Source organism: Vulpes vulpes, chromosome 1, assembly GCF_048418805.1.
Source record: "Vulpes vulpes isolate BD-2025 chromosome 1, VulVul3, whole genome shotgun sequence".
Classification (NCBI taxonomy): Eukaryota; Metazoa; Chordata; class Mammalia; order Carnivora; family Canidae; genus Vulpes; species Vulpes vulpes.
In genome coordinates, this window is record NC_132780.1 from 44,078,199 (window position 1) to 44,091,454 (window position 13,256).

The following is a 13,256-nucleotide window of genomic DNA, read 5'->3' on the forward strand; positions in this document are numbered from 1 at the left end:
CAAGGGTCAGGTGCTTAATTAACTGAGCCACCCAGGTGCCCCACGGTGCTGTTTTCTTTTTTTAAAAAAAGCAAAAAACCTACCAAATTGGAAAGAGTACTAAGCAGAGACAGGATGGATCGCTACTGAAAATACTGTAGGTCTAGGAACATGGACATTGCAGCCTCATGTTCTACTACTTCTGCTGCCATGCAGGGCTCCTAGATCTCCCCCTGCCCACAGCTCAGAACATACCCAAGGCAGGAAGGGTGGGTATCGTGGATCCTATTTCACAGAGGAGACAGTGGCTTGCCATGGGGCTCACAGCCGGAATGAGGACTGCAAACTTTTTAGGATTTCTCCTGAGATCCCACAGCAGCCCAGTCACATTCACAAGGAATTAGACGGAGTGGTCCCAAGAATGGGGAAGGGAGAGGGCAACCTCCTTCTCTAATGAAGACCCCACGTCTTTCCCTTCCCAGGTAAGGGGAGGCTCTTGAGGGCATATAATGCCACACATCTTGAGACAATCCACCCTCACCAGAGATGAATCCACCTTCCCATGCAGCCTTAACAGCAGTGACAGATGAAAATTTGTTCCTAGATCTGTGCCTCATGAGTCCTACTTCTGCAGTCCCCACTTCCCAATACCCCATGCCCCTACATCCAAAAATGGATCTCTTTAGCTCCAAGGAAGCTTGTGAAGAACCACCAAGCCAAAACGGTTACAGCCATGGCTTCTCTCAAAAGATGATTAAATAAAAAGTGTCGTGTCTCAGACAACATACACAGCAACAGATAGAGGGCCCACATCCAGGAGAGTAAACTACTCCAAAAAGACAGCCCACCTGTCCCATATGTGTTTGGAAGGACACTTTTCTGTCAGCAAGGCTTACCTAAGACAATCCAGTGCCTGGCACCTTCCCCAAAGGGGTAAAAAAACATGAATGCTATCTTAAAAATGTATTTTAGAACAAGCGAGATCCTGACATCACTACACAGCCAGTGAAACCTCAAACAAACCCAAAGGCTCTACTAACTGGGGAATCTACACGCATTGGTCCCCCATAGACCCAAACTTGCACAGACCAATGAGGAAATGGAAATGTTTTTCAACAGGACAGCAGGTGTGGGAAAATCCAACCTTCTATCTCGTTACCTTACGCTCATTAGTAAATTTTTTTAAGTTAATGCTTGCAGACTTATATAGCAAAGGACATGCAAGCAAAACTGTAAAGCCATCAGAAAAGGCATTCTGGATGAGCAATGGTGGCTTTAAGCAATGCAGGTGGTTTCTCAGATGACCAGTGGTTATCACCCTCCTTTCCCCACCCTGGGGACATCTGACAATGTCTAGAGACATTTATGGTTATCACACCCTGGGGGGGGGGGGGGGGGAGGGGGGATGGGATAGGGAGGAAGTGCTCTTAAACATCCTACAATGCCTAGGACAGCACCCCCACCCCCATCACAGAGACTTAAGCTCGAAATGTCAACAGTACTAAGGCTGAATATTTTTAGTCTAGATCTAAGCTGGAATTCTGTCCCATTACATTAGAATTCCTGTTCTTATACAGCAAGTGACCTGACAAATTGCTGACTTAAAAAAATAAAAATGCTTGTCAACAATTGTTCACTGTCCTTTCATCACCATCAAATACCTTGTCATAACTCAAAAAGTAAGCATCTGCTTCCCAGAGCTGACTCCACTGACAATTTTAAAATAAAACAAACAATAAAAAAAGTTCATATTTCATCAAACAGCTTTAAAATACACTGGAAACTTCCATGTATTGGGGGTTTTGTGCCTCAAAGGTGGCTGCATAAAGGTTTCTCACTGTTGACAGAAGGAGAGACATGCATTTGCTCTTACCCAAACAATGTGGACAGGCTGGGAGTCAGACAAGGAAAACAAACACCAAACCCTGAGTTAATGATAATGAAAACCCACAACGAATAAAGTCACCTCATCCATGTCAAACAACAGCCGCACATTCAGAATTTTAATTTGCATTTTACCTACTGCGTCCAGGGTCAATTATGTTACTATAATGAAATTGACTTTGCTGTTTACATTTGGAGCTTTAATGTAATGGTATAGTGGTTTCTCCAGTTGTGTTTCTAAAACAGCTGTAGCACGTGCTTTATCACCATAGAACTGCCTATACAACTGGAAAGGACACTGGAATGAAAACGAAGGCCAACACCCACCTTCACCTCACTAGACGCTAAGCTACTTATCACCAACCACAGAATCAACTTGAATTTTTGAAATTTACCCTGCTTTATAAACCTGAGGGAAAACCATGCCACAGAGATCACAAACTGAACCCAACCAGAGCTAAAACCATGCCCCAAAATAGCATCTCTAATGCTAAAAGCATGACAGTAAGTGGCATTTATAGCATTTGGTATTTAAACACTTTGAAAAGAAAAAAAAAAAATGTGAAAAAGCAGCATTTGTTGACAGTTTTCTCCAAATCACTCTTCCTCGATTTCTGCTATTTCCCTGTTCTTTAAAAACATGCAGTTATCTTGGGAGACTGCAGAAGAAGAAAACTGGCATGCCGCAGGAAACAAGCAGGAAAGGGGGAAAGAGCCGTGTGGGAAAAGAAACATCATGGATACTACTCTAAGAGTTATCTGAAAACCTTCCATTATGTGAATGGCCTATCTTATGAAGAGGGGCAGGAGTGATAAACAGGCAGAAACTGCCTCCTGGGGGTCAAGAATTCTCAAGCCACTTGAAAACAGTTTTAAAAAACAAAACAAAACCAACAACAACCACCCCGAGACGCCATGTCCATGTAGGAGCTCACAGAAAATGACACACACAGGCAAAACTGATGGTGTGTACGTAGGCAGGCACCAGGATGGAGGCCTACAATTCTGAAAAGGATCTGAACTCATCTTTATTCTTCCTGCTTTTTAGCAAATCCACAAAGGCCAACTCATCCTGCAACATCACCGACTTACCTGCCCCTTCCACCTGCCCTGGATGATGGTAACACTTGTGACAATGATCAGAGCAATGGACTGAATGGCTTAAATTAGATTAAGTTTTTAAAAACCATGTTTATTTAGGTAGATCCACTTCTAAAACCACGTAAGGATTTGATGAAAAGATGCTCAATATCATTAGCCATCAAGGAAATATGAAAATCTAAACCACGGATGAGATTCCAACATCACAACCACTGGAATGGCTAGAATCAGAAAGATGGGCAAAAACAAATGCTGGAGAAGATGCTGAGAAACTGAACTCTCATCCATTACTTTGGAAAATGGTCTGGCAGCTGCTCAAAGAGTTAAACAGTTATCACATGACCCAGTGATAACACTCATAGGTTCAGTCCAGAGAAAAGAAAGGAGATCCACATGACATGTACACAATGTCCATTGCAACGTTATTCATAAACAGCCAAAGGTGGAAACAACCTAAATGTCCATCAGCCAGTGACTGGATTAATAAAGGTGGTATACTGATATATTATTCATCAATAAGGCTGAAGTACACACGACATGAATAAACCTTGAGAATTGTATGCAAAGTGAAAGAACCTAGACACAAAAGGTCACGTTATCAGATTCCTTTTATACGAAACGTTTGGAATAGGCAAACCACAGAGACAGAAAGATCAGTGGTTGCAGGGACTGGGGGATGGGGAGTGGAGGGGGTAACTACTAATGGATACAAGGCTTCTTTCTAGAGTGATAAAAATATTCTAGAATTAGGGGTGATGATTGTACACGTTTGTGAATATACTAAAACCCACTGATTCGTATGCCTTGAACGGGTGTATTTTATGGTATGTAAATGGTATATCAATTTTTTAAAAATGCATAGGTCTAACTCTTAAAATGGGGTGCTCTACTTTCTACTCTGGAAAAGAGAAAATGTGATAATGCCTTCTTCCAAGGAATCAAGTACAAATCATATGAATATACGCAGCAGAATTAAAAAATGAACAACACCTCAACAAGTTTTCTAGTAACTAAAATCACGCTGACTATTCAGAAGAACCCAGACACTTAAGACAAGCCTTGCATTTGTACTCTTAGTAAAAAACTTAACTTGAATCCAAGAAGAAGTAGGATACATAACGGACTTTGCAATACTGCTCCTTCTCCTTGGAAAATTAACAAAAGGGCTGGACTACCGGAATTTAGGTGGAGGGCAGATCACTAAATATGTTAGTAGAGCCAGAATATCTATGCTAGTTGTAGCCCTGTCATTTTCTGCTCTTGGTAGCAGCTAGGCATTATTCTCCTAGGGCGAATTTGTTTTATAAAGAAACTTACAGCTGGGTTATTGTTGGGCTTTCCAGGGATTAACTGCATACTCATAAGAATAAGAGGCTAACCTCATCCTCTTAAACTCCACACACTGCAATCCTATAGATAGCTGACAGCTACAGCCGGAGGAGAAAAATAATCCAACATTTTGCTAATCCTTAAACCAATCATCTCATGCAACAATGGGGAGCCTTTAGGTCTACAACTCAATCTCTTAAGGACAGGAAGCCTCCTTAGAGGACACATCAGGAGTTTGTATTCATAGCCATCCCCTAACACAAACATAGACATCACAAAGCCCCTAGACTTCTTTTGTTTCATACTAAGTTGTTTTAAAGTGTAGAGAATTCTAAGTTCGCCTATGAAGCAGGAATATATACATCTGACCAATAACTGGAGCCCCAAAGGCCTTGACAGAAGTTCTGTTCATGGAAAATTAAGTCAGAATAGGTCCAAATAAATGAGAAAGGACAAACAAGATGGCCTATACTAAGCCAAATGTTTTGAGCTCCTGAAGTTCACAGACATCGCTATGAGAAACTGCTCAAATTGTCTTAACATCCATCAGTGGGACAGCTGTCAAAAATCAGGCATTTTATAGTGTAGGAAGAACAACCCCTACTCATCATCTGGCCATCTCCTCATTCTCTCCTTTCAATTCTATCACAATGACCTGTGCAACCCCTCGGGGCCAGCACAAGCCTTTTTTCCCTTTCTCTTAGGTAAGGAAGCCAATGATGTCTTATCCTTATTTCTGCTTCTTGATTTTCTCTCCAGGAATTCATGAGACAGAGAGAGGCAGAGACACAGGCAGAGGGAGAAGCACGATCCTTGCAGGGAGCCCTATGTGGGACTCAATCCCAGGACCCCAGGATCACGACCTGAGCCGAAGGCGTGGACGCTCAACCATAGAGCCACCCAGGTGCTCCTTCTCCCTTCTGTTTTGAATCCTAAGTTTGTTCATCAAAAATTAAATAGTCAGTTCTTCTTCCCTGCTGCAACCTTACTAAAAACCATTCACGTACGGCACCTGAAAGGCAGGAACAGAGCATCTGGATGGGTCTAAACTCAAACACAGACATCCATAGAACCAGGGGAAAAGATTAAAGGGGAAGTGACCAGCCACTCAGAGCCACCACCCCTCACAGAGACTTGGTCAAGTGGACCCACAGATAGGCTACAGATACAGAAACAGGTAGACAGAACTGCAGTTAGAGGAGTCAGTATCGTGCTGGGTAAAGGCTGCCAACCATGGTCTTATCCCTACAAAAGCTAGGCAGGGTAGATGGTATTATCCATTACAGATGAGGATACTCAAGGAGGTTAACTGATTGGACGAGGTCACAAAGCTAAAAAAGTGGCAGCACCAAGCATCCCACTCAAGTTCATCTGATCCTGGACCCATGCTTTGTCCAAGGTAACACAGGGCAAATGCTCTTACAAAGATGAGGACAAAACATCATCAGGTTGGACAGCTGGTCCTTGGATGCCAGTGGACATACAATGACACAATTTTTTTTCTCAAATTACACTCAGCTAATCATTTTGTCCTCTTTAATCAAAAAGCAATCATCTTCCTTTGAGGATGGAGAAATACTGGCTGCGAAAATGTACAATGGAACTTCCTGGGGTGGAGAGAATCTGCACCCCAAAAGTAGTATGAGTTACAGGGTGTGCACACATGCCCAAGTGATCATACTGTATATTTAAGATTGGTGTGATTCACAATTACACCTCAATTAAAAAAAAAAAGTCTGTGTATACAAATTTATACATATGTATAACCATAAGATCTGTTAAATTTAATAATATTTTATTTATTTATTCATGAGAGACACAGAGAGAGAGGCAGAGACATACAGGGAGAGGGAGAAGCAGGCTCCCTGTGGGAAGCCCGATGTGGGACTCGATCCCAGGACCCCGGGATCATGACCTGAGCCAAAGGCAGACATTCAACCACTGAGCCACCCAGGTGCTCTCATACAATCTATATTAATTACATGTGATATATACCCACTAAAAGATAACACTACTTATCTGGAATCCCAACCTCAACTAAAATCATTATCATAGCAAGTAGAAGAAAGTTTTTAGTTCCAAACTCCCCACAAATAATACCAGGGAAAGTGGCCTTGAAGAGTCCTTCAATCCTTTTCCCTGCCTTTAGGAAGGCATTAACTATTCCACAAGTTTGTCATCTAAAGAGTTATTTTGTTTTGAGCATTTTTAATAGAATTCCAAATTGGAAAAGAAATCTTTGAGGAAGTCTATTTAATCACGGAGACTGTCCTGATGTAAAGAATTAAAAAAAAAAAGATCAAGGTCTATAGTAAGTTCCCTTCCTACAACACACCTGTTTTCTAAAGCACAAGTGAGCCATGTGTCAAACCAAACAAACCCCATATCTTTTAAGATCGCTGCATTATTAAATACTCTTTCTATTGCTACAAGAACATAACACGTTTAATAGCAAAAGAGCTAATAAAAAGCAAAATTCAAAAAGTAGGGTTGCAGTGATTATTCTGCCAATTATCAAATTTGCTACCCGTCACAACTGTTTAAAAAAAGTATCACATTAAAAGTAACTATTTCAATAGTTTCTCCAAATATCAAGTATCTAAGAAGCTTATCTTTCTTAAATAACCAGTAATCTATGAGATTAAAGCAGGTGTCATCTGTAGTGAAAAGGCTTTAAAATCCAGTATTTTCTGTCAGGTAGGAGAACTAAGTTCTCCATGCTGGTGAGAAATGGGCATCGCTAATTCACCCAACGTGAACGGAAAAAATAGAACCAATCTCTTCCTCCTCCAAGACCACCTGCAGTCCCAGGACACAAGCTGAGCCTACCTTAGAAGCTCTGGTGTCCTTGAGAAGATTTCACTTTTTCCAGGTTTGCTAAAGAGAAATGTCTTTAGCCCTGCCAAGCAAGCAGTAAACTCCTTGATTGTACCTTAAAGGGAATGAGAATGTTTCGGCTCATTTGCATTTTAAAGGCTACTCTTTCATGATCTTTCACACTTGTAATAGATGTCTAAACCGTTAAATTACTATTTCTTTTCTTAGCCTGAAAGTCGATGCAGACGAAGAGCGTGGCCTCTCCCATTGTTCTTCATCCTGAGCCGGTCCCTGAACAATACTGACAGCTGCTATCAAACCGGGCTGCATTTACTCTGTGCGCAGCTGCTGCTTGTAGGAGCAGACAGCCTCCCGGAGCCTCCTCCCCTCTGGGGAGACAGGTTGACATACTGCATGTTCAATGAAGGGGTGCAAAGGTCCACTGAATTGTCAACCCAATTTTATGCTACTTCAATTTTCCAGGACGCGCACAATTCCTTTCAAGAAAAAATCAAGCATATGCCAGAGCATGAAACTTACGGTGCAGGATAATTATTGATCACTACAAACTTTAAAAGAGCCTTCTGACATAAATTAATAGACTGAGCCAAAAATTACAATTAGAAAAACCGCACATGCTAGTCGCTGAAGACATGCACTTGGCGTTAAGTCTTGTGCGAGGCCCAATTCACTGATTTGGGTTATTGTTGCTAGCTATCAGAGCTAATCTGCCTTTATAATCTCAACAACATGTTTCCTGGATGAAAGCCATTCATAAAATTAGCGATTCATCTGCCCTTCTAAAGCAACCTGCCATTTTCAGTTTCTGATTCAATTCAAAAGGAGTATTACCTATAAACATCTGGTTAATGCAATTTCCTCCTTCCTAATGTGTGGGACTGGGCAGGGCCTTTGAGAATTTACAGGTAGGAGACTCGCCGCCATCAAGAAATGGTATGTAAAAATTTGGAGACTCTCAGAAAACAAACATGTTCCACAAAGTGTAACTGGGTACTTGAGCATTGCTTTGCATATGTTTCTCTTTAATCAAAACAGGCTTTTCCATCCTCATTCATTTGGGTTAAAAAATTTCTGTGCTCGAGCTACAAGTACAATTTGCTATTAGTCTTTGCTAATCAAACACGGTACATGCAAAAGTACCAGTGAATATTTGATTTGATCTCTGAAATAAAGCAATTCATTACACAAGAAAAGGGTACAGAAGGCAGCCGACAAATGCAGATGTAATTGTGTTTTTTGTTGAATGTGATTAGAGAGCCCACTAAGTAACAGTCAAAAATGTGATCTAAAGAGCGGGGGGGGGGAGAAAGGCAGAGCCTGGGTCTGGGGGGAAAGAGGAGGAGGGGAGAATTGTTTATGCAGAGCTAAGCTGTCAAGTGTAATAAAGCAGCTTGAATAAAATTTAAGCTGAAAATCCACTGAAGCTCCCCATTTCAGGGAGGAAAAAGCTATTAAAAGGAAATGAAGGTCACCCTCCCACTTTATTTCACCTAATTGACTGCCAATAGCTTACCACAGGCAACCCGACTGCAGATCGGCAATTGAGAAACTGATGAAAGGAGAGTTTTCAAGCTGAGGCTCATTCTTTAATCCTCCTTGGCTCTTATGTTTTTTCTCCATCTCCAGTTGGGATGTAATTTTAAACCCTGATGGATTAACTGGTTCCATTGTCTGTGGCCGTCATTGGACTATGGCACTCTTAATCCGTACAGCAGCATGTCTAATTATCATTACAAAGTGTCTGAGGGAACTATAAAGACCAGCAGGGCATCTTCTCACAAGCAATTAACATAAATTGATAAATGAGTGATTTGAATCCGCTCAAGGCACTAACATATGAATAAAATCAGAAAGGATGGTCCCTTGTTTCAGCTACTTCTTTGGCTTAGTCTGGAAGGGCAGAAAACATGAAAACCGTCTCTGGGTCTCAGGGCCTGCAGTGGTGAGGACGAGCTCAGGGGGGCGGGGAGGGGAGGGATGGACCCCACGGTTCACTGGGCTCATTAATGCAGAGCAAATGACCTGTGATTGACAACCAGTTGCCAGCGTGGAGCGCTAACTGAACTCGACGCAGGAGAGCAGAAACCTGGTGAAAGGCTAGAGAGCACTGGGGCAGACAATTATCACTTCTTCAACGGCAAGAGAGAGCTCTTTTCATTGGGGTGCCATTTAAAAATTCATGCAAGAGGCACAAGAAAGAGAAAGAGCAAACAGTTATACCAGGGTCTAACACCCCAGAAAGCAAAAGGCAAAAAAGCACAAATGGCTAAATGAAAGGATCATCCTGAGACCTGTCCTGACCTCACTGTGATCCGAAGTTAGATGCCAGAAGTCAGGAAAGTATTTAAAACTCTAACTAGAAGCTTTTACAAGGATGGTTTAAGTGTCAGGGTATACACTGCATCTATTTCCCCATTTCTTTCCCTCCTAACAATGCTTCTATCACCTTATGCTCACCTGTCTTCCTCAACACACCTGGGCATACCTGAGCCCTCCTCCCCGACCCTGACCGACAGGCCAACGATAAGCCTGCACGACATTATATACATGTAGATATATACAGACAGATTAAGCCATCAAATTAATAAGAAATGAAAGCTGGTTATACACACTGTAGGAGGTAGACCTGGTAGGCCACGTACCCCGATGATGGCATTCAACTCTGCCATGGTCACCTGTTTGGCACGCTCGACAGCCTGGGCCACCTGTTGCTGATGCTTTGAAAACAAGGAGAAGAAAAAGTGTTAGCAAGGCAGCCAAAGAACTTCACTGTACCTTCCAACAACAACAACAAAAATATAAAAGCATATGCAATGCAGATCCAAGTAGAATATGGATTTAAATGTGAAGTTTCTCAAGTACTGATTATTTCACAGAACACATGTACAGCAGGAAAAGGAAAACAGAGAACGGGTGCTTTCCTTATTTCTAACCAACACTAGTCTCCACTTAACTTCTGATGGGAATTTTGGGGTTGAAATGATAAAAAAAAGTCAACGAAGACATCAAAACTGATTACCTGAAGCCTTAGAAAATCGATGGTATGAGGATTTGGATTACCCAGGTTTGTGAAAGGTGTTCACTGTAAGTTTGAGTGGGTAAAGTTTACAGCCAGTTTAAAACCCCCATTTCTATACTTAAAATTTAAACATAAAATCTTCCATTATTTCTCAAGTCAACAAATCTCAACCTGCCAGTAGTTTGTGGAAACTCTGGGGATTCTTCTCCTTTATTTAGCCTTTAGATTTTTCATCCTCCTGAGGGGGAAAAAAAAAGGACACCCTCCCCCCCCACTCTTAGTTCACAGGTTGGAAACACCCTGCATACCTCCCAACTCCACTCACAAATAAGAACAAGCCACATCTTTGCTTAGAGAGGCATGAGGCTGTGGCAGAATCTGGGATTACTAAAGTCTAAGGACACCATCCCAAAGGCCAACAAATCTGAATTTTATCATCAAATAGATGTTACACCAGGAAAGGCAGAGATGAAGCCTATGCTATCCACTATGGAGCAGCAGATGCCAACAAGAACAGACATAGTATTCTAGCTGTGAGTTCAGGAAGCTTTTCACTGTCTCAAGATACATGCATCCTGTCCAGGCCGAAAACACAGTTTATCATTTATTAGCTTGTATCTGAAAGTAAAGTAAACTTGCAGGCAAACTATAATATATTGGTTTTGAATCAGTTTCATAGATTACTCATATGAAGAGCTTTTCCCTCTCAAAGTACAAAAGTTCAACCTCTGTGACTTTGTAACTTCATAAAATGGCTTACATATGTAAGTGACTCTGTACATCACGGTAACAACAACATCTGTTGTTGTTTTGAAGATTTCAATACTCACTTAGGAGTATTAGCATTCTCATCCTCCGTGGACATCATTACGTCAACCTGACTTGATGTACAAGTACAAATGGAGTACCTGCTTCCATGGTCAAGTCAATCGTGATGGAACCATTTTCAAAATGCAGGAAAGGAAAAGCTCTCTAGAAGGACACTTGAATCACCAGGGGCTTACCAAGCTTAGTCTATTCCTCAAAGCAAAGGAAAGCTTTACATTTGATTGTCATTTTGCAGCCTTTCACAGAAAAAGAAATTAATTTGAGGTTGAGCTATCGTCACCACTTTTACAGTGTGCCCTCAGATCTGTTAGATGGAATAGCAGGGGGTTTACACACTTCAGCTGTAACAGATGTTCTTCACACTTGTTCCTTGTGATAAAATTAACATCTTAAAACTAGCTAATTTGCAAACAGAGAAGCAACATAATTGCACTTTAACAGCTGAACAGTTTTACTTACTTCCTGAGACAGAAATGGGATGACTTGTGCACAAATTGTATTCAATCTCTTGGCGATTTCAGTCTATAAAGACAAAGCCATATAAATGTTTAGTATACTTGATAATCAGTTCAGAAAGATAAAACTTCATACCCAACACTTTAGCCTTCCACTACCTCACTCTGGAGGGCATAAAATTGCTTTCCCAAGCTATGTTGCTAATATTTATCTTGAGATAAACAGTAGATATTAATCCCACTTGCAAAGTAAGACATAATCGCACACTTTATTGGTCACTTAAAGAAAAGATAATGGGTAGCTTAATTGAGTCGGAAAATCTACGTGGTTTAAGGCTATACGGTCCTTTAACCTGGTGAGTGCAAACCTCATACGCTTATTCAATTATGGTGTACTATTGAACTGTTTTTGTTGTTGTTGTTGTTGTTGTTGTTTTGAAGATTTCATCCATGGGCAGCCCCAGTGGCGCAGCGGTTTAGCGCTGCCTGCAGCCCAGGGTGTGATCCTGGAGACCCAGGATCAAGTCCCACGTCGGGCTCCTTGCATGGAGCCTACTTCTCCCTCTGCCTGTGTCTCTGCCTCTCTCTCTCTCTCTGTCTCTAATGAATAAATAAATAAAATCTTTAAAACAAAAAATAAAGATTTCATCCATTCATTCATGAGATGTACACCGAGAGAGGCAGAGACACGGGCAGAGGGAGAAGCAGGCTCCCTATGGGGAGCCTGATGCGGGACTCTATCCCAGGACCCCAGGATCACGCCCTGAGCCAAAGGCAGATGCTCAACTACTGAGCCACCCAGGCGCTCCATACTACATGTTTTTATGTCATTATAGCAAGTTCATTCCAACTGGTGTAGTAAGCCAGTGGGGCAGGGGCACCGTCAAACTGGGTCTAGCCTTCAAGATAAGGTCAAGAGTGAGAGCAAGAGGAGCCCACAGACCTCCTTCCTGCTTGTCCCAACTCTTATACAACCTAACTTTTTTTTTTTTTTTAATTTTTTTATTTATTTATGATAGTCACAGAGAGAGAGAGAGAGAGAGAGAGAGAGAGAGAGAGAGAGAGAGAGAGGGGCAGAGACACAGGCAGAGAGAGAAGCAGGCTCCATGCACCGGGAGCCCGACGTGGGATTCGATCCCGGGTCTCCAGGATCGCGCCCTGGGCCAGAGGCAGGCGCCAAACCGCTGCGCCACCCAGGGATCCCCCAACCTAACTTTTATACAACTCAAACAGGACTTCAACATTAGTAGCCCTCAACGAGTCTCACTATTTCAAACAGGCCAAGAAAACATAGCTGAAACAGCACCCAAGGCCAGTATGAGGGTCAGGTCGAGGTGCTCTGGGTATTTATTTGTCAAGTATCACCACAGTGAGGTATCAAATGTACACCTTGCTGGGAGAGCCCCATGGGTCAGCTGGATGTCACAAAATGTGTCCTGAGGGTCTGTGGCACAGGCTTTTTTATAAAGAAAGTAAAAGAAGTCCCCACTCAGTTCCAAATCCACAGCAGTCCCTCTGCTGCAAGGGATAAACTGGCCAAGGGAGGCAATAAATAGTGCTCTGCTCCTTGCCTAGGGTAGAATCCACCTGCCCACCCTGCCTCTAACATCCTCCAGCAATGCAAAGCAGCTCTGCTTTCCTCTAACTCTGAAGAACCAGTTCTGCCTTAAAAACAAAACAAAACAAAAAACAAAACAAAACAAAACAAAAAAAGGTCATCTACAAAGGCCCAGCCTTGACCTTATTTATTTCATCATTTTCTGTCAATGCTTACTAATGCCACCTCTATTACCGAATTAGGTAATGAAAAGGAGCATGAGAAG

At 42.0% G+C, this 13,256-nt stretch overlaps 1 protein-coding gene across 4 annotated transcripts in view; it reads right to left on the reverse strand.

The window, feature by feature from the left end:
* TLE1 (TLE family member 1, transcriptional corepressor) overlaps positions 1 to 13,256 on the reverse strand; it is an 86,617-nt gene that overhangs the window by 47,866 nt on the left and 25,495 nt on the right. For 2 of the 4 annotated variants that reach the window (XM_072762898.1, XM_072762892.1), the window contains exons 5-6: positions 11,438 to 11,500; positions 9,774 to 9,848 (exon numbers count right to left, since the gene is read on the reverse strand). In XM_072762898.1, coding sequence (XP_072618999.1) covers positions 9,774 to 9,848; positions 11,438 to 11,500 — 138 coding nt within the window. Of the gene's footprint in view, positions 1 to 9,743; positions 9,849 to 11,437; positions 11,501 to 13,256 lie in introns of all 4 variants that reach the window. The other 2 variants (XM_072762886.1, XM_072762877.1) reach the window with 1 other exon arrangement.